General features: G+C 41.7%; 1 protein-coding gene across 5 annotated transcripts in view; it reads left to right on the forward strand.

Annotated features, from left to right (window-relative positions):
* Positions 1-22590, forward strand: part of agap3 (ArfGAP with GTPase domain, ankyrin repeat and PH domain 3) — a 145624-nt gene that overhangs the window by 37748 nt on the left and 85286 nt on the right. For 2 of the 5 annotated variants that reach the window (XM_078934095.1, XM_078934096.1), the window contains exon 1: positions 19936-21942. The exons of 1 other annotated variant lie outside the window; for it this stretch is intronic. In XM_078934095.1, coding sequence (XP_078790221.1) covers positions 20409-21942 — 1534 coding nt within the window. In that variant the 5' untranslated portion in view covers positions 19936-20408. Of the gene's footprint in view, positions 1-13998; positions 17792-19925; positions 21943-22590 lie in introns of those variants that run through there. 2 more of the 5 variants (XM_078934094.1, XM_011487000.4) reach the window with 2 other exon arrangements.

Raw genomic sequence — 22590 nt, forward strand, 5'->3', positions numbered from 1 at the left:
AAATGAATGAATGAAAGGAAAACTCCTCACAAGTGAAACAGCAAAAGCAAAATTTGTACTAACCCTAACAACGAAGGCTTTGTGGTTGCCTAGGCAACTGGTTGCCCGTGCAATGGATACGCGAGTGGAGGTGGAGCCAACGGGGGTTTCGTGGGTCGATGAGAGCGGAGGCTGGCAGTTGGCACAGAGCTGTATTGGGTGCTTGAAGCAGACTATTCGGCGATGCTGGAGCCTCTTCTGGGAGGGATGAGGGTCACAAAAAAAGGGCCATGTGACGAGTCGCCGCTCTTCTGGCAGCTGGCCACAGCTGGAGGCACACGGCGGTGTCCAGGGAATAGCCTCTCATTCCAGAGCCTATTGTACATGTTTGCTGAAAACAGCTAAATAATCACCCTCCTGTTAAACAATTGTGTGGCTTTAGATTATCAATGGTTTACCACAGCAGCTTTGTGAATAATTATAGACTTTTAGTTTGAGGAACCCCCTGAGATGCTAGATAAGCAGGAAGTTGATACACTAACGACAGTAATTGTATTAGCCTATAAATAATGCTGATTGGCAAATCTCTTTAGAACCCACTCCCTGCAGCTTTTGTGTAAATATTCTTTAGTCTTTCAATCATTTATTTCTTGGGTAACTAATTATTCAGGTAATTCTTGCTTCACATAGAATTCAGCATTTTTTTTTTCCTTTGCTCTCCGCAGGCACTCACCTCAGCCATTTTGTTTTTTTACTTTGAGTGAGAGGCCGGTCGACAGCATGAGATTCCTCTGAGGATGCTGAAGTGCGTGGGCCACTACCCCACTGATTAGCTTCTTATGTAACCGCAGTCTTCCAGGCTCTCAGGACTCTGCAGAGATGCTGGAGCGTCTTAAGGGAACACAAGTTGACTCAAGGATGGACTCTCTTCCTCCGTCCTGCTGGCTTGGAGGCCTGCACTTAAACCTTGTGCACGATTTACAAAGATTCCTGTTGTGTCTGTCTTTAGATATATACATTGACTAGTCCTTTTTTTTGTCCTACTAAGTGCAGGTGCTAAAACAGATCCAGTTCTGTTTAGTTCCTATGCTGAACAGCTACAGCGACCCCCTGTGGCTGTGATCTTTCACTACACTGTCATCATTTGACTGGATGGAAACTTTAGCTGATAGGGATGAAGCAGAAGCAGAGGATGAAAGGTGCAGGGGCCGTCTGTCTTTTAGTTCTCATCCCAGCAGTTTCTGGCCAGATCTGTTGGGATTTAGATGAATCTCCAGTTTTTAGTCTAAAGCTTTCTTTAAATGTCTTTTGTCAGGAGCTAATTTCTGTTTTTATCATTGTTTACTTCTTAGGAGGTGGAGTTTTAAGTAGAGTATCATAAAATGGACAGTGTTTGTTTAATTTAATTTGTGAAACGTGTTAATTTGTATAATTACGTAATGATAAATGCAGATTTTTGTCACCGAGAATCAGTTTTAGTGTTATATTTAATGGGTTGTGCTTTTGTTTCTGTTTAGGTAAATACATTAATGTTGTACATTTTTAGTTTCAATGTGTTTTGAAGGAAAACCAGCTCAAAGGTGTCTCTTTTTAAATGCTAAAAAGCATAGCAGTGCCACCATTTGTCCCCTCAGTGCTTTAGATTCATGTCTGGATGCAGACATCTGGCATCCAAGAGCAGAATTTAGCATATTTGTCTATTTTTCAGTGTGGATCTCAGTATTGTCAGGAGAGTTATTCAAGGTCAGTGCCCTGCAGCATCCCAGCAAGTGAAGCCTTGGTGCAAATTATGCATCCTCCGTGGTGTTTGTCATGGCTTTTTCAGTGAATGTTTTAAAGAAAAAGTCTACTTAGCATTAAGGAAGGGAACGCCAGCACAAATCAGACTGTCATGTATGTATCTTCTTATACGAGAAGGTCATCTTCCTTGTATAGGTACTAACCCCTGGTGGAATATATGGCTTCCCGTCAATATTTTCTGTGCTGCAATTTGTGTTGCGCGATATTTACATTTACGGCACGTCGGTATAACAAACCCAAATGAAGCAGCCATGAATTTCTTAAATGGAACAGCCTTCTGGGGTGCTCGTCGGGCTGATTTATGATATTCAAGATCGCTGCTACTTTAATTTATGAACCGACGTTGAATCACTTCTGATTCCCTTTCATCACTTCTCAGCTGTAGTACATGAGATGGAAGCGGCGGTGATTAAGCCAACCGCTCATGCTGACCGTAACCGCTCGGCTTTGTCGTCCTGCGCAAACCCATTAGACGGGAGATCATCACCTGATGGGAGGGAAGCACTCATGTCACCTCCTTGTCCATGTTCAGCTGGTGGCAAAATACTAGTGAGATGAATGCTGAATCCAGAAGGGTTAGATGGAACCAAAAGCATATCTTTCTATATAGTATATATTAACAAGCGTTTTCTACATTCAGGAGCAGAACGCTGTATTCAGTTCATTAACTAGTCAATGCTTCTAACACAAAGACAGAGCATCAAAGAACTTGAAACTTAGCTTTTCAACTTTGGGGAAAACCATTATCTTCTGCAGATTCTAACGATTTCAGCTGAGCTCATTTAATTTTGATCGTGTTTCCTTTAAAGCAACATCATTCCTCCAACTGTCCCCCGATCCAGGACGACAGTATTTTTAGCTGCTCTGCTTCTTGGACTCAGGAAACATAAGACTCACTGCAATGAAAATGGTGTTTTCAACATGTTTTTGTGTCATTTTTCTGATAAAGATGGGGGACATTAGGGCTGAGTATCACCAATAATTTCCCAGATCAATTCGATTCATGATTGTTTTCCAATTCTTTCAATCCACTCGAAACGATTTAATTCAATTTTGAATTTACACTGTTTTAACATTTAGACATATTTGTATAGAAATATACAGTTCACATCCTGTAAAATGTATTAGTGAAATGATAAACCAATGAGATTGTGAGTGTGTAAACAGAGAGCTTTCAGGAACGGTAGTTAAAGGCTGGTGGGGTTGTTCGGTGCCAACATGCTTCATAGCTCAGAGGGGAATTTCTAATGAACTATGTCCTAAAAAAAACTGTTTTTTGGGTTGTGTTTAAAAACAGCATAATCGTAATTAAAAGACAACTGGGAACCCTTTCAAAAATAGATCTAAAGATGATTGGAGTGCTTTTTTGGAAGACTTTTCTTCTTGATAGTCTAGGCGTGTACCGATTCACGCCGGGGTACTTAAAAAAGTTATCCTGCACTTTGAAGCATCTGTTATGATGAGTCACCATGAAAGTTAGTCCCGTAAATAATGGAATAATGACTCAAAGCTCAAGTCAATGAGACTTAAAATCCCAACGGGGTGAAGAAGGAATGCTGAGAGCACAGAGAGGACAGGAGCGGAAACAAGAGATTCAAACAACCATGTCTTCAATTGATCATTTTAGACAAAACTTAGAAGATCTGTGTTTAGAATTCCCCTCCAAGCGTCCTTCACCTACTGTGAAAGGGCCTGTATTCTGTTTAGCTCCTGTAAACTAGCAAAGTTGGTGGAAAATTAACACAATCTGTAAGTTTTCACCATAACGTTCTCTTGGTTCCCTTTCCCAGCTGTTCCCTTTTCCAGCTGTTGTTAATAAAATATAGTTTGTCCTAAATTCTGAAGGTCAATTAAAAAAACAACAACATTGTATCAGTTAGTTAGTTTAGTTGAAGTAGAAGCAAAGACGTAGGCAAAACTGTAAGGATTATTGGTCGTAGAGTTTTTGTTTGTTGGTTACACACTTGTGTTTGTCCCTGTAATCCCATCACTCGTCTTCCCGGCTCTGTTTTTCATACAGCTGATGCGCGAATGAAAAAGGAGATATAAATTTGGCGACCAGCCCACAGCTGTTGCGGCGATCCCGTTCTGTGGCGTGCTGATCTCATTGGCATCAGGCAGCAGTTGTTTCAAACTCAATCAAGGCACGAACCCCATCTGTCCAAAAACACACCACCCTACCATCAGATCCTGACCTCCAATTGTTTATTTTTCTTCAGTTGACATTATAATTTTTCTTTCCACCATCAGCCCTGAAACGGTGGAGGTCTGTCGCACCTTTCAGCAGGTATCTCCCTCCTCGGGCCCTCACACCTGTCTCTTTCTGCCGCGAGCACAGAAATAGTGCACTGCAGCGCAGAGCGGCGGGGAGCCATGTGACCTTAGAAACAATAGTAGCTGCGGAGATGCCTGAGTAAAAATAGAGACGCCGTCTCCGTTTTTTTTTCTCCCCCAGATCAGGCTGTGTGAGGTGTGTGTGTGCGGGGGGGGGGCTTCCCCTGAATTTCATTAAACCGAAAACGCCCGCAGTTGTTCATCACGCAGGATTACGCAACACCGAATCACATTATGGAGCCAAATCTTCCTTGGAGGTTGTGGGAGCCGATGAGGCTTCCTGCCCACCTTAAAGTGGTTCCAGATTTGTTGTGGTTCAGCTGAAGAACAGGTCTCCCTCCTCCCGGGGATCCTCCTGATGCTGCACGCAGCGAGCCGTGGGTGGAGTGTGGGCAGCTGGAGCGGAGTGTGAAAAGATGCAGGAGGACAGAGGAGGAGGACAAGAACAAGGAGGAGATCACAATCTTGTGTCATTTGTGTTGCTGAGGGGTTGGCTTCCACTTGCCCCCCAAAGAAACAAAAATTCTCAGCTCATTAAGCAGCTTATGTGACTTTGGAAAAACCCAAATGGAGAAGAGAGCTGCAAATGTGTGCATGTCAAAATAAAAGCGCAAAACCTTTGAGGCACGAGACAAAAAAAACAACCCAAAAAAAATTTCCGCTAGATTGAAGGTGCTGGAGGTTATGACATTTTCAGTTTTTATGAGGCTTTAATGGTAAATAATAATGTGCACTTAACATGCCCAGCACTCAAGATACGTCCTATTAAAAGTAAATGAGGGGCCTCCAGTAAATACTGTGGGTGTGGGGAGATCAGCATCATAAGTGCAACACTTTTTGAACATCTGTTTATTAGGAAAGGGACATTGCATATAAATGAACATAAAAAAAACAAATGTAATTACACTGGCCGCACTCGCCGCTCACTTTTGACCCGCCCTCATTGGCTGAATGGCTGCTACACGCCGCTCAATCCCCTTCTGCCTTTGCCACCAGAGCTGCTCATGAAAAATTTCTTGAAAAACAACTTTTTTCAAAATGGCGCCCTTTTTAATTGGTTTTTATCTCCATAGCAACCTTTTCATTTTTTGGTCGCCTGGGGCCGATGAACAGGTCTTTAAAAGAAATGGCAAAAGTAAATGTTTGGATTTCAGTGGCAACTGAGGATTTTCGTTAACCCCAATTTAAATTTGTCCAATTCAAGATGGCGACCTGTTCCCCAGGTCAAAGGTCAAGGAAACTTCTGTTGTGGTTGGAGACTTAACCTGGGGGTGTCTGTGGGATGAAATGTCATTGAACAAAAGTTTTCTATTCCCGTTTGTGAAAATTGCCGATTTCACACTTTGTCACAAAATTCCTGCCAAGCTGTAGGTCCTGTGGCCATCCCATAATAATTTCAAAATTCCTTTGGAAAGCCCTGACACGTGTGCTTTGGGTTTGATGGTGGATTTGGAAATATATACCGGTAGTTATTTGCTTTATATCGTGATAAATATTGATAATGGCATATTTTGTACTTTTTCATCTCATAGTTGAGGTATACCTATGATGAAAATGACAGGGCTCTCTCATCTTTTTGATTAGGGGGACTTGCACAATTGCCCCACGTTATATCATAATCGCCTAATATGAAAAAAATCTCTATGGTGGTTTCATATCGTCCAGCCCTACGTAGAGGTCTGTCAGTATTGGAAACGTGGGTTTATATAAATTCCATGTTGTATTTCTTGTCCTCAGGTTGATTCTGCTCACCGAAGCCTCGGCACAGTTTATAATTTTCCGCAGCGATACGGTTTTCCTATTTTCCAAACGTTTAGTTTTTTTTTTTGGTGTCTCTTGGAACCCTGTTCTGTTTTTGTTTCATTCAGGAGGGGGTGTTGCACCTGTGAAAGCACCAGCAGTTAGACATCGCGGTGAGGTGATGAAAGTGAGCACTCAGCATGCGGCGGTGCTCTGGGAGCTTGATATCTTCTCATCAGCAGTTTTGATGCCCTCACAAAGGCAAAACGCGGATGTGTGTTGGCTGCCTTGGTGCCATGCTTTTGTGAGTATCTGGTGAACTTTGAGGGGGGGGGGGGGGGGGGTGGTGGACTTCTGGCTCAGCCGTTTTTCTGCTGAGACCTTCAGATGTGCTTATAATCAGAAAATGGAGAGATTGAGATTGAAATTCGGTGACGTCCTCTGGTGGATTTAAAGAGGTCGTGGTTGCTGGGTCACCTTGACCCACACAATCCAGGAAGCAAAGAGCGTGACAGACGGCTTCTGGGCAGTGGCAGCATGGCGCTTTATTTTGTTAAGTGATGTGACAAATGTTGTGGCGAGCTTGTAGCGTAACATCTCTGACACTGACAAAGAGGTGCTCTGGATCTATACATTCTGCACTCCGATGCTTGCATTTCGACATTTTCTGTATCATTTAGCCTAAGACTCTCTCTATCGGAGGACAACCTCCACAAAATTAATGGCCTGTCATTTCTGTAGAGATGGTTGTGTTATGGGCTTACCATAAACAATTTGGAGGTTATTCAATTTCACGCTAATGGCTCACATTTAGGGGATGTGAGCTGCACTTTTCATACTTTTAAGGTTGCAGAAGCATCATTGATTTCTGTCCTTTTTGGTAGAACACTTATTTAATGTGTTTCTGACTTCATCGTGGCTCAGTGCCGTTTATCTTAACAACTTGTTGGGAACTAAATGTTGTATTTTTCATTCTACATTAAATTGCAGCTCCTCGTAAGTCAGAGCCTTGGTAGTTAAGTGAACACAACAATTAAAAGCACTGAAGCAACGGTGCATCGCTGCCCCTGAGCTATTCTCCGCGGAAAACTGATCGCATAATTATCTGCTGCAAGCTGCAACCGCGCTTACAAAGAGGGCCGCTTGCTCAGAGTTTTTAATTTTGCAAGCCTTGGGTTTATGAGCTGCATCATCTTCTTAGATGAAAAATCCAGTTAGATCAGCTGTTGAAGTCCCGCGTTGGTGCAGATGGGCTTCGGTTGTAGGATCCGTAGTACAATTGTCTGACTTTTTTTTTTGTGTGTGTGTGAAAATGGGGCCTTTTGTCTCAGCATGCATGGGTGGCACGGGAACAAAGACAAAAGGCGTGAAAAATTACATCATGGGGAGGAGGGCTTGTGCCCAAATGTGTCACTATTTTTGGACTTTAGTTTTTTAGAATGGCACCAAAGGAATCTTGAAAGAAAAAGAACAGGATCATGTAGATTTGATTTTTTTTTTTTAAAGTGCAGGATTCGTTTTTCAGTAAAAAAAAAATGCGTGGGGGATGAAAGGCACTATCCTTTTTTTCTGCCCAACTGATGCTGCGATTGGCAGATTCATTTAATAGATCAACTGCAAGGTTGTTGCTGCAGGATGGTGGTGTGATAAAAAGGAGCTGAGGTTTAGGTGTGTTACTTTTAGAAGAAAAGGAAATTGGAGGAAGAGAGAAGTCCAGGTAGTCTTCTTGCTTAGAGGCTGAATTTAGAGCCCAAACTTCTCGCTTTCAGCTGAGCCATCACCAACAACTGCCTTTCATGGGGTTATTTGCTTATGCCTTATTCACAACTGCCCTTATGGGTGGAAACGGGCTGTCTGTGGGTGAAAAATGGGCAAGCCTACACAGGGCACAGCCAAATGATCATGATCATAGACCTCTTGATGCTATTTTTTTCAATGGGCATGCACCAGAAGACAGGTCGTAGTGAACACTTATTGGCACGTCGCATGGATTTTTCATGTTTTCACCCCCCTAAATCCTGTGTACTGCGCAGAAAGTCTGTTAGTGCTGTTCATGTGATGAGAGCGCCCCCCCTGCATGCAACTTGACTGTTAGAAATGAGGAAATTACGGTAGACAATCAGAGCGTAGTTTGTGTGGACATTTTACAGACGTACACAAACCCTTGCGTGTAGCATTTGTGCGTAGTCAGTAAGGAGCCACCTTACTGACGACTGCAGTGTAACATGCAAACGAGTGCACAGTACCCAAACGCCACAAGGCTGTCTAACTTACATTAGCCCTGCAAAAACTTTGCGGTACACTTACCATACCCACGACAATGGTAAATTCCATTTCCACGAGCACCATGGTGCATGATCCTGAAAGACACACCAGCGCACCCCGTAAAATCTGGCCGTTACTCTTTACTACTACGATATTAAAGTCCCACTCCGATCATCTTTTGGCCTATTTTCAAAGCGTTCCCAGCGATTTTTTTTTAATTATGATTGTCGTTTTTTAACCAAAATCAAAAAAACCTGTGTTATTTTCTAGGACATAGTTTCTGCAGAGTGGCAGCAGTTCATTAGAAATTTACCTCTGAATTTTGCCCAGGACTGCTGGCAGTAAGCTGATTTCCCTGACTTCCCATCATTCATTTATTTACACGCTCTACTGCTAGCTTACAGCCCAACAAACCCTTACCAGTGCAACAAAAAATAACAAGCAATCTTACAGTTTTGATCCAGATTCCAGGTCAGATCAGGAAAACCAAGATGTAAATGGATCTAGTTGTCTGCAATTGAATGATGCATCAGAATGGAGTGGCATCACATCAAACGGCGTTTTTTCGTTAGCTCTTGATTAACAATGAGAGAAAGATGAATAGATCAAAATCAATGGATTAAATAGATTTAAAATCAATAAATAAATACTCAGAAATGCAAATTTAGGCTTGATTTTCTTAATATATGTCTCCCATCATCAGAAAAATGCCACAAGAACATGTTAAAAACATGAGTTTCATTGGGTTGGGTATTCAAGTTAATCTGATTTATTCTTGTAATAACTGCAAATCTTTAATGTATCTTGTATTTGGACAGACAAACCATCAGATTAATCATTGTATGCTACACACAATGCACTATTTTATCACAGCTAGTGCATACAAAGTGAAGATGAAATTCAACAAGATGACACCAGAAGTAAGCGGGGGTTTAAACTAACATGGAGGAGGAAAAGGAGGAGGACTGGGAGCCACCAGCCCACTCCAACCTGCCTGCATAAACTGCAGCTTCCTCCCACATCCTCTCTGTGGTCATTTTGTCATCTCCGACAAACCAGCTTTTTGCCCACGTGGTTCCCTGAGCGGGCCCACTTAATGAATTTCAGATGGACCTTTTTCTGCTCAGCGGTTCCACTCTCTCCAAGCCAAGATTGCAACCCTCCTCCACACTTTTCTGCACCTTGATTCTCTAAACATGACACATCAAACAGATTGTAATACACTGGCTGGCGGGGTGGATGGAACTGCTGCTCGTAGGAAAAGTCAAGAAGTCACCCCCTCCTCCCTACGTGTATTTGTGGTGCTCATGCACGGGTTGAACAACATGCAGCAAACAGTGATTACAGCTTAAGTGATTAAGCGTTGTCACTGGAAACGTGAAAATGAGAGCTCTTGGATTTCAAAGGTGTCTACACGGATGCTGCTTCCAGCTCCACGCGGCTGAAGCTCTGCTTTTACTCGTCTTTGTCCCCGGCACGCTGCGTAAATGCACAAGCCCGTGCCTTCAAAACCTGAATCTCGGAGATAGAAGGGTCTTGAATTCTCTCCACAGCCTCCCACAGACGTCCTCGAACCTATCATTTTCTCTGCAGTGGAGCAATGGTGACGTATGCTCGTCGCTAGTGGAGCTGAATTTTAAAGAGCTGTACGCCCACGCTCGCTAAGACTACTGCAAGCGTAATTATCATAAACTTCATTGCTGTCTGAAGCCACCCTGTCTGAATATGAGTCTTCTGACTTTTTGATTTGCCAACATTAATTCAGATGAACAAAAGAGAAAGCAGGGGGGGGATCCTGTCTTGTTTTGAAAATTGATTAACGATTGTGGATGTGATTAGAAATTCATGTTTTCCTGGCGAGCTCACACATGCATAGATGAACAGACCATCTTTACATCCAAGGTCAAAGCTCTACAGCATGTTCTGGGAAGGCAGTGGATGCAGCTGCATTCTTCTTTAGCTCCTGCAAAAAACAGTTTTTTCTGGCTTCATAGATATTTATCAGGTTTTTTTTCCTGGAGTTTGCAATCCTGATTGACTTTTGTTCCAACAGGTAATTGTTGAAACTTTATTGATCCAAACAAACCTTTGGTTTTGTGCTCTTATTGGTAAAATTGACCCACTTCGATGAAAATTTGTAACGTTTGTAACATATTGTAAGTAACATATTCTTGTGGCATTATTCTAATGATGGAGGACATAGATGAAGAAAATCTAGCTTGAAATTGCATTTCTAATTTTTTTTTTTATTCAAGTCAATGTGAATCAGGAGCAAAGGAAAAAAATGCTGTTGAAAAATTGTTATATGTGTGACGCAGAAGCAACTACGGCAAGCAACAAGCTCCCTGCTCTGCTCCATTCTGATGCATCCTCTTGTAGACAAATAGATCCACGTACGCCTTCGTTTTCCTCGTCTGATTGGGAATCTGACTTAAACTGGACGACTGGATAGTTCAGCTATTGTTCGCCATTTTGGTGGCCTGTGGCATAAAATGGCATAATCCCAATTAAAACAACTCTGGGAGCACTTTGAAAAAAGATCAAAAGATTATCAGGGTGGGATTTTTGATTTTTAATCTTCAGATTTTTTATTTCTTACAGCTAAATTGTCAGTGAGGGTCTATCAGCCAGAGGAACGTGTGGCTGTGATCAAACTGACGAAGAAACACTAAAATCTATAACTTTCAGGAGAAATGTCAGCATTCATATTTTAGGATTTCGCATGTTCATGGAGCTCAATTACTTATTATTTGCACCAGAAATATGAGAAGTTGCTGAAATATCACAAATGTTGTTCTGGCTTCCCTACAAACTCCCTGTGAACCATTACTTTCATTCCTGTTGATTCACATCTTCCAAGATGTCAGCCTGAAAATGTAAATGTTCAGTTTTTCCTCGCCTTCCTAATGTGAGAATAAAAACAGGGGGTTGCTAACGTGTACACAGGCCCTTTTAAAGTAAGAATTAAATCAAATGTGGGTCTAAAATTGCTCCAGAATGTAGCTTCTTGTGTTGTTTTTTGGTTTAGTTCATAGTGTTTCAGGGAGCTTGTTTACTAAAAGTTGTAAAATTTAATTTATGTTCCCTCACACTTTTATTTAATAGACCTTCCTTTTAGAATACCCTTGTGCACCGAAGGTTATAGCTCCAGCCTCCGTTCCTTTCCACCAACTTGCACCTTAGGATTGAGATGGCTTTTAAGACCTTGTGCTCATTTTCCAGTCATATTCAGGAGATTTGGGAAGATGGGAGAGGAGGTATGGTGGTTTTTTTGACCCCCCACAACCTCAGATGTTGAATATTCAGATTCCTGCTCTTCAACCTGCTCCATAAAGGTTGCACTAAATCTCAAAGTACAGCTGTTCTCAAACCAAAGTTACAGATTAAATGAAGTTTTACAACTTTGAGCTAGATGGAGCTGTCAAGCCTTGTTTCCACATGTTGAGGGCTGCTGTTTGTTATAGACTTTGAAAGGCATTTCCCAAATGGCAAAGTCTACAAGCTGCCGATTGATGTCTTTTGTAGTGCTTAGTGGGCCCATTTGGACTGAACCGCTCTGATGAGAGCTGCATGACATGTCCATAATGTCAAATCCAAAAACACAATGATTACCTGAAAGAAGCGAGTTTATAAATCACCTTGAAAAGCTCAGAATGGTTAACAATTTTGCACAAACTTGCATGGAAATGCAAGGAAGTGAGAGCCAGGGCTACAGCTTTTAAATATGTGAATTTAAGACAAAAGATACACAAGAAATGAACAACATTTATTAGGTATCAATTAAATCCCATCTTTTACATATCTGCACCAAAAGAGCATAGAAAGCAGGTTAAATCTAGAATATTCTAAATGCTTTTTTCAGTTTTAATGCTGTTTAAAGGCAGAGTTAATTAGAAGTCATTTCAATGTTTACTGAAGATGATTCTAAAAAATTATTTTTGTCCACTATCAACTCTTTTACACTCCGTGGAATGGAGGATGCTTTTTCTTCTGTTGCTACTCGATAATTTACGTATCCATCCCTTCATATCGCTGCAGTAACTTCTCGTCAGCGTTGCTTTCTTTAGTTGAAGAAGAAACATGTTTTTTCCTTTCGCAGTTCATAGCTCGGTCTGACGAGTTTCCCCACAATGCAGTTTGTCTGATAATCGTTGAAGACTCACGCCAGTGGCAAAAAAAGCTTTTAATATGTTCTTGAGACATTTTTCTCATGATTTTAAATGTGCATTTCTGAGTATTTCTTTATTCAAATGATGGTGAATTAGGATGAAAAAATGCATTTTAAAAAAGATTGTATTTGTTATGTAGAAATACGCCCGCTGGGCCACAAGCTCCCTGCTCCGCTCCATTCTGATGCATCTACTTGCTAACGGTGGCCTTAAATCCAAATCACATGAACAAATCCCTCCACGCAAAGACATTTAGAAAAGCACTTTGTGTTAAACTTTTAAATGAAAAGTGCTTTATAAATAAAGTTTGATTGATTGATTGATCACAACAACAATTGAAAAAGCAAAGCAAATATTAAAAAAATAAACACAGCAAAACATTTTACAAAATTAAACAAAATTTCAGAAACTGTAATGTAAAAAAACATTAATTTTGGAAAACAAAAGTAATTTCCAGAAAAAAAAATGAAATGTTAGAAAAATGAAACACTATTGTTGTGTCCGAATTCCCACCCTAAACCCTATATAGTGTACTTTATAGTGCGTTCGCCATTTTGTAGTCTGTCCAAATCTACAATTCCCAAATTGTGCGCCCAAAAATCTTCCCAGAAGTCTCTGCAAAAAACCAGTGTGCATCGATGCTCACTAGATCGGCGAATATAGGAATATAGATCACAATGCGTTGCAACATTTTTATCTTCAGAAGACAGTTATCGTCGCAAAACGCTCATATTAATTAAGATTCTAACTTTTCGAAATCGATGACATCACATTTGCTGTTTAGAAGAAATATAAAAGTAGTGAGAATGGTGTCCGAATTGCTTTTAAAATTCACAGCACTTACATAGGTCCGCACTTTATGGTTTTTTAGTAGTTACGGGTTAAGGTGGAAACTCAGACACAACCATTGAGACCCGGAGAGGTAGGTATTATGAGACATCACATTTTGGTTTTTGAAAATTTGTTTAGTTTTCTAAGATGCAATGTGGATTTTTAAACATTTGTTTTGCATTTTTAATTGTTGTTGTGGTCTTCAACATGTTTTTGCGTGGACGAATTTGTTGATGTGATTTGCACCTATGACTGCAAGAGCTCTCGGTGAAGGGAAGGGGAAGAGGGGCGGGGTTGCTTTGTGTCAACGCTCCCACATACAACTCAGAAGTAATTTTCCTAATGAAACCATCTTCAAGAAAACGACAGATTTATTTATAATTTTGACTAAAATCTTCATAATCATAATTGACAGATCACTGGGAATGCTTTGAAAATAGAAATAGTCTTGGTTATGTTGCTCCCTCATTTAAATTTTGTCTCAAGTCTCTCTCAGAGAGAATTTTCGAGTTGCAGGTGTGATATTTGGTCCATCCGTGTGGATGTTTTGAGTAAATGTCTGGACAGGATGTGGGTTCTGAAGACCCATAATGGAGGCTGTTTGATCTGTCAATGTGAAGCTGGAGGATTCTGAATCCTCCACAGGACTTACATCCGTTTGAAGCTCATTTTTAAAGAATTGCCGCTTCAGAATTGGCCCGGCCGGGCGCCAGCAGCGCTGAGCGATGTGTCAGAGATCTGCTTCTTTTAGTTTTCATGCAGAGAGGAATCAACTGTTTCCATGAAAGAGTGACTGGCGTCACAGTGTGGATCAGACACTACGCAGCTTTTCCTGTGCCATGGACGCATCCTGCGGTGCACTAGAGAAAAAAAAACTTTTTTTTTTTGCTTGCTGGGTCTGCGTTCCTTTACAAACAAACAAACTGCAGCCATTCTGTTCTGTTGGCCGTTGAGAAAATTCCATTCAGTCGTTTCAGCTAATAATTCTACCGAAAATGTCACAACCTCTGAAATAGCTTAAGCCTTGAAGGTAATTGATGTTGCTGTGGAAGCATTCCCATTCAGCCTCTTATTGACTCCAGGCTTATTACAGTAGATGACTGCGGCACGGAGTCAGGTTCTTTTCTCTCAAGTTCCAATGATGTAACTGTAATGCAGAGGCTCTCCAGTTTCTGAAAAGAATCTCTAAAAGATCGCAAACTAGTAGTCTCATGCACGCGTACAGGGGCTGCGGGTTGTCCAGGCCCGCGGAGGGTCGTAGAGAGGAGCAGCCGCGTTAAGGGGAAGCGTACGGTGCGTTGTTCATAAGTTGGAAGGACGGGCCCTTCACTGACCTCGCACAATTACTGGTTGTACGGGCTGAGCAGGTGATAGGACACCCACGCAAACTACACCCCAATTGTCTAATTTTCTCATTTTTCAATGGTCAAGCTGTTATCACTTCAACAACGCTAGTGGGCTCCTTGTGCTCAGGATTTAGAGCGGTTAAAAAATGACAAAAATCCAATCTTCTCATACATTGCTCAGCTAGAAACACTTTAGAATTCAAAACAAAGTCGAACAAGAAATAAATAAATGAAAACTCAACCCACCCTTCTTCCTCCCCTCCGTTAACACATACATCCCATGACCCCACACACCATGAAAATGTTTAAAGGTTAACTTTCAAAAAGACACTTAAGCTGTGAACAAACAGATGCTATCTCACTTTTGCACAAATAGTCTGCGTGACTGAATGAAACGTTTCACATGCGTTAGTCTGAATGCATGAGTATGCGTGTCTGAATGTTGGTTGTATAATGTCCATGTTGACTTGTTTGTTTGTGAACATTATTGGAGCCCAAAGGTCTGTTTATAACATTTGTTTGTGTGTGTGGGCAGGCCCCGCCCCTTTTCAATTTGTTACACATCTAAACTTAACTGTAATGATTTTAAACTTCCAGCAACTTCTTGCTTTATGATGCTTCATGATTTTACCCTCCCCCTTTTATAATCACCCCCCCCCCCCCCCCTCTAACATCCCTCTCTCTTTTTCCCTCCTTATTTTTCCGTCCGGTCCAACAAAAAACTGTTACAACTATAAATAATATGAGTAAAGTTTAGTATAAATTACAAAAGGGGTTTATTCAAGTATACACCTTATGTGTCAGAAGATTCATAGCCCCAAGTTGTAAAAGTAAAATATGTCCAACACAAGAGGCCTTCAGCTCTCATCTGTTTGCTCAGGACACGTTTAAAGAAAAAGAATGCTGTAAAGAAACAATGCGTTGGGAATCTGTTCATACCGGGAGCCGGGGGAACATCGCCACAGTGCCTACCTAGACCTTACAGCAATGGGGTCCAATTCCTGCTAAATTTATAGTACGATGTTAAAATTAAATACATATGATGTATGTAAAAACAATAACAGATAAAAAAAGATTAGATGCACGAAATAGAAATAAATACAGAAAATAATATACAATAGAACTACATAAAAAACTACTAAATAGGCAGATAAGATTATCTAAAATTGAAATGAAATAGTTCTTGGGTCTTGAGCCATCCTTACTTACTGTTCTGGGTATCCTTTCACGTGCAGCATACCTGTAGAATAAAATGTGCATGAACTTTTTCGCTCTACAGGTTCCCCCTGCGGTCTACGACCTTTATATTTCGTGCAGAGATCTGCCCGTTTTTTTGCCCACAGACAGCCTTTATCCACCCACGAGGGCAGTTTTGTGCTTCTATTGATGGTAAATAAATCCTGCCCTTATTTTTTATGAGCTAAAGCTCATTCTTTATTTATTTATTGATGGACTCAACATGATACTGTGATTGAGAAATATGACCCTTTTTGGGTTGAAATTATGTTCCTTTTAGCCAATCAGGATCAGGTTTTGTATTTGAAACCAAATCATACTTTTGGCATCATTTATTAACGTCTCCTGTAGCCTTCCTATTGATCAACATGATCTTCTGCGAATGTTGGAATAAAGGCCAGCACAACGGAAATTACTTTTACTTTAGAAACTGCTCTTGATTTTTGTCCCGAAAGAAAATCGGCTGTCAGGTCACCTCTGGTTGATGCATATACAAGTGTAAGGTTCACTACAAGTCAATAATCTGGTAATAATGCTAAAATTGTTGTGCATAAATTAAAAAATGTGTCTTTAAAAGTTGGAAAATCTGTCTCTGTCCACCAAAAACGTCATTTGGAGGTAAAATTGTGATCTGTGCATGACTGATATTACTATGAATCAACAGCAACTGTCACTTATGAACTATTGTTAATGAGGAAAATGGAAACTTTGTCATCGTTTGTCGAATTCTAGAGCCTCTTTGACAGAGGGAGAACTGAGACTCTGCAACACATGGACGCTCGAACAAAGGGTTGAAAAGATTCTGCATGTTTGAGTATTGAACCCTTGACCTTCAACATTTCTGTCCATATAAATCTCCAGATCTGTCGGTAGAAAATGGAATAATAATGGAATAGAAATGAAGCCTCCTGGGATTAATTTGTTAGTTCCAAATATCTGTGCACAGGCTGTGTGGGGTTTGGACTCAATGCTGAACCATGAATGCATCTGCAGGCATTTTCAAATCCCGAAATGGTTCATTTGAACTGTTTTTTATGATAAAATTATGGTAGTGTGGAATGCAAAGATACATATTCTTAAATGAGAAAGAAGAAGAAACACTTACTCAAATGTTAACAAAGTCTGTTTACTATTCGAGGCATTTTATTTTAAATAAAAATGTATTTTATTTTGAAGAACCCAACACTTGTTTGGAATTTCAAAGAGTAATTATGTATTTGATAGTTTCATTTTTATAAAAATGCTGGAAAAGAAGAGATTTTATGGCAAATAGTTTTCTGTGTCTTTCTTTATTTTCATACAAAAGTTAATGTTTGAACAGATTTTTTTAAGAAAACTCACAAATACACAGACTAGCACTCAAGCTTTTTTTTGGTCTACCTTCAGGAAGACCAAAAAAAACCAAAAAAAACAGTCAGACACTCCAGTTTTCACGGTGACGCATGCAGATGAGATAAGAGCCAACACTCAGATTATCGTCTGGTAAATGTGTACTCACAGACACGCAAGAATCTCTAAACATGTCAGTCCAGTTTTTCTGCAAAGTCGCTCCAGTTTTTCATCCAGAATCAAATTTAAAACGGAAGTCGTTTGAGCACGGAACACGGGAGAAGCGCTGTCTGAAATCCTCGGATTTAGCCAGCGCTGTTTCTCTGGATCACCATCAGGAAATGGATTAAATGGAATCATAGAGGTGTTTCTTTTTGCATACCAGCACCTGGATTACAGATAACAAGGAGAAGATCACTCAAAAGGGAACAACGACACACGACCTCAGCACAGCTTCAGGCCAGGCTTCCTTTGCGGGCATCACAACAACACCCTGATTTGAAGAACAAAATGTCCTTTTTTTCTGTGGACAACTAAGAACTAAGATGCTGAAGGTTCAACTTCCTCAACTTCTCAATACAGTGAATAAACGGCTGGAGAGGAAAGAAAGCAGTGATCCAGAAGAGCCCTTTGGGGTTCCTGGGATGTTATCGTGTTTTGGAATTTGCAGGCGGACTGAGGATCCTTCCATTCAGTGGGACATGAAGAATAGACTCTATGATGAGACTCACTTCATTTCAAAGCTTTGCTTCTTCCAGTCAGGTAAAGGATTACAACCGTGATCTCTTAAAATGTAGCTTAAAGACCTACTGCGAGAAAAATGGGGTTTTTCACATGTTCTTGTTGCATTTTTAGGACATATTTTAAGAAAATTGAGATCAAAAGCAATCCTGGGTATTTCTTCTTTCAAATCAATGAGAATAGGGAGCAGATGAAAACATGTTGTTTTTGTGGCATCGAATATGTGCTGGGTGGGGTACAAGCTCCCTCCTGGATCCTGCCGCTCTGCAGAAACTATGTCCAATAAAACGGCACTGATTTGGACTAAAAACGGCATAATCCTAACTTACAGACCACTGGGAATGCTTTGAAAATAAATCAGAAGGTCTTTAAAAACTCAGTTCACTGCTTTGCTTTCATCGAAATGTTCTGCCTGTATGTGACGTTACAAATGCCTAAAGCCGTTCCTGGAATTCCTAACATTCTTTCTGAGATAGTAAGATAAGAAACAAAATTTTTCCTCGTCACAGGTGCAACAAAACTAAAAACTGCTTACTGGTCAGGCCACCTTTTGGTTATTTAAAATAATTTTCACAAGAATTTACAGAGGAATAATTTATGACTTAAAAAAATTAAAAGTGCATCATTCAGTCATTGAAAACAAGCAATTATAATTAATTCTTTTCCAGCTAAATAAAAAGTGCCTGAGTCATTAAAACTAAGAATGAACAACAAGAATAAATACCAATGACATGGCCATGATCAGACTAGTTTAGTGGCGTTGTGGTAGAGTGTCTGCTCCAGGACTGGAAGGACAGAAGATCAAATCCAGGCCGAGTCCTACTGAAGAATGACTGGAAATCGGCATTAAGGAGGTTTGGATTGGGGGGGTTCAACCACTAAATCCTTCCTGTCTGCAGCTCACCGCTCCCCCAGGGGATGGGGCAAATGCAGAGAACAAATTTCAATCCAGAACTGATGGGATTTTAACAACACAAAGATCTTATACACGCTACCTATGTCCAGAGATCTTTTGGATGTAAAATCAAAACGTGGGGGGATTGATCATCGTCGTAAAGAGTTTTAACCAGTGGTAGAAATTATCTGCAGGTATAAGTTTGTTTCTTCTGAGCCAAAATTTTAAGGTTTAGATCTGCATCCCAATTCTGGATGTCCCATTGTGCCAAACCTATAGGAGGTTCTGATTGTTGGAAAATATATAAACATTTTCAGAATTTGATGATTTTCATCTTTAAAATGATCTATATTTCAAAAAGCATTCCCATTGTCCTGTACTACAGTTCTGTTAATGACCACAAAGGGGCAGTATTTCCGTCCTAACAGAAATTGCTGCATTGTCATGCTTTTTTTTATTGTCATGCAGGTTAAATCTAAACATACAGCTGAAAGTGAGAAGAATTTCTGGTTTATTTTATGTCTAACTGTTTTTTTATGTCAGTCAATAGGAATCAAACTTCATAAAAAACTAAACAAAACTGATGACCTTAGAATGCAGTCATGCATTTTCGCTTTATGTTAAATATAGGTTTCACTGCAGAATAACTGCAACCTTTCAATGAAAAATACAATTTCCGTGCCATAAATAGGTGTCATCCTATTCTGGACCGAAGTTTAAGCTTTCCTCACTGAGTGTGGGCTGCTGTGGGAGGAACACAGTGTGTGGTGAGTCCATGTTACCAATACAGGTTAAATGTTCTCAAAGCTTTTCAGTAGGAAACATGTGGCTTTGCTGTACAAAAGCTTTTGCTGTTATTTATTATCGCTGTGCAGTATGTTGCAGTTCAAAAGGTGCCACTGAGCTGGACCTTTAGAAGGACCACGCATGGGTGGTGACAAGTCAACAAAGCTATCATGTTTTCTTTCAAATCTATGCGCCCCATATTCCAGTAAACTTTGAAAAACGTCACGTTTTTATCTTGTTTCTTTGTTCAGAGGAACATAAAGTCTCTATTCATTGGCTGTTTGTTGTACTCTGATTACAGCGGCGTGTAATCAGCTCAGCCTTCCCCCATATTTTTGGGTCCTCTTCCGTCTCTCTGGGGGTTTCTATCCGAGCTGAAGTCAGCTGAAGGGCGTGTTTTATGCCCACGGGATCCACTCCTTGTTTTCCGTGTGTCCCTGGAGTTGGAAGGCAGCTGAAAGTTTAAACAGAGACACACTCCCTCATGCTCTGGATGGCAAAAGCTCAGAGATTAGGAGGCTTGTCTGCACCGCCAACAGCAAAGATTGCTCACAAATCTCAACTTGCCAAAGAAGAAGGATCGTTCTTTTTTGTTTTTCTTTCGCCTGTGACCTTGTGGCAAAACAAGCAATGGGATAACCAGCTTTTCTTTTGGGACGCTCTTCACCAAAGATGGGTAGAAAAGTGTGGGGACAAAGGAGCCATAATGGGAATGCCTGTGTGAGTAAAGGAGCCAGAGGATGCAGGTGGCAGCGAGGCTTTGCGCTGACTTGTTTGAAGTTTTTTTTTCTCTGTGTCAGAGGTGAAGGATTATGGCTGGCATAGGAATTTAGGCTTCACATGAAGGACTTCATCATCGACTCTCATCTCCTCAACAGACTAGTGGCCTGGGTCCTTTGCTTGTTTTCTTGAGTCATGTAAGGAAATGTAAAAAATAAATCGTTTTAGTGGGCTGTTATGCTATTCCTCAGCAGGGGGACAGAGGTCGTGACCCCAAAGTGTGCAAGGGGTCAGCAGGGAAACACAGTTCATCACACCTCTGGCCTTCTGAAGCAAACTCAGAGAGATGCCGCTCTGTCAGAGCCAAAAATGGGTCACGTCAGTTGGAACCTTGTGGAAAACTGCCAGCCTAAAAAGGAGGTCATGAATTTGGTGCCAATGGAGAATAGCCCCAGGCTGGGCAGGGCACGACAGGAGCTCAGGAGGTGGCCTGCCCTGAGTGGGGCAGAGAGGCACAGAGAAGAGGCAGTTGTGGAGAGGCCTGAGGAGGAGTTAAAAATGAAGACGGACAGGTTTGTGAACCAACCCTCCAAGAATTCAGGAAACTCTGCACAACATAACACAGATGTGGCAGAGGTAACAGCTCATGCTAAAGCCCACGAAAGACTCATTCAGAGTTCAGAGCCACGCTCTGTCATTATCCTCGCCAGGAGGCTCGTCCTCACCGGTCACGCCGGACTTACGGACCTCAGGTCGCAGAGTACGCATCAGGATGAAGCCACGCTTGGGAGGAGAGCGAAGAGCATGTATGGAGGCCCTGCTGAGCAGCAAAGAGATTCTACACCTGAACCAGAGGGACGGCCGCGGAGGCCCAGGAGTGTCTGTATGCTGACGGGCACAAAACCTGCTCCATCCGAAGCGCCACCTCAAGAAGGCTTGAAAAGGCCGGGCATCTGTGACAACAACCACCAGGGCAGGAGCAGGAAGGCTGAGTTGATGGCTGTGGATGGCCTCAATCCTATCCTCGCTCTGCAGTCATTAGATCCTGCAAAAGTATCCCTCCTGGCCCGCCAGAGAACCTGGAAACCCAGGCCCTTAAGCATGACCGTTCTGGAGGTTAGAAAGAAGAGCTCTGATGATGAGCTGGACAGCCAGAGGATGCTAAGTCACACAGGTGGTGATGGAGGCGGATTCCTCAAAGGAGCCTTTCGTTGGAGGTTTTTTGGGCATAGCTCTGATGACCGGAACAAGGACAAGGAGACGGACAAAGGTGCCGACTCTGCCCTGAAAACTCCCAAACCTGATCCCCCCAGAAGCACCCTGTCTACTTTGAGACGGAGCTTCAGCCTACGGATGAGGAAGACTCGAACCCATGACAAAAGTAATGTGGGGTCTGATGGGGAGCACCGTCAAGCAAAAAGTTGTGCCGAAGAGGCCTCTTCACGGCCTTTCTCCTACCTCACAGGGAGAGCGCTCCCAGCTTCCAGAGAAGAACTAAAAGATGAGCTGCAGTACATTCAGTACCAGAGAAAGGGGAAAGCTGAGGTGATGGAAGTACCGCTATGTCCATCCAAACTGTCCTCCAGACAATGTCAGAAAGAGCCGAGCCTATTGCAGCTGCTAGTCAACCGTTTTCGGAGGAAAGAGCAGCCTTGCAAATGTGAATCCCAGCTGAAGCAGGACAGGGGCCAGTATTCCCAGCCTGAGACGAATGAGTCACCGCCCATCACTGTTGAGACTCTGGCAGACAATGACTCCCACAAAGGTCAAGGTAAGATCTGTGAGATCTCGTCTGAGCACAGCTCCATGTTTACAGCCCCCCATTCCTGACACAAAAACAGGCAGGTCAGAGAAAAAGCACAGAGGTGTCTTTTTCTGTTTTCTCTCTCTCTCCAAAGGAAGACAGGCAAATGAGAAACATGTGGAGAATTGTGAGTTGGCAGGCGTTCAATAGCTGCTGGTTCCAGAAAGTCCCTCTGGAATTCTATTTTGGGTATCGTAGGCCCCCTGTGTTTTGCATGGTTTGACCTCTTGTATGCATTTGTTTTGGTTTTCGTTGTTTGCTAAACGAGTAGGTTAGAGCAGTAAAATTAAATCAGCGGTGACTGGTTGGAGCGCATTATACTGGTTTGTTGTACTGTAAGCAGCTGGGTGGCGGAGAACGCTGTTCAGAGTCTTCATACCTATTGCTAGAAGAAATGCCACTTAAGGAAGTGGCATTAAAGCGGTCTGTCGCCGTGGCGAGGATGCATTTGTCAGTCTTGCTGAGCTATACAGCGTATCAAGAGGGCTTACATTCTATAATGATGGGGCAAATGCATTGTGCAATCGTGTTTAAAGGTTAACTCTGACAGTGCGGTGTTCGTCCAGTTGCCTAGAAGAGCTGGTGAGGAGAGGCAAATATTTGTAACTTTTTGTG

Source organism: Oryzias latipes, chromosome 17, assembly GCF_053564925.1.
Source record: "Oryzias latipes strain Hd-rR chromosome 17, Olatipes_Hd-rR_3.1".
Lineage (NCBI taxonomy): Eukaryota > Metazoa > Chordata > Actinopteri > Beloniformes > Adrianichthyidae > Oryzias > Oryzias latipes.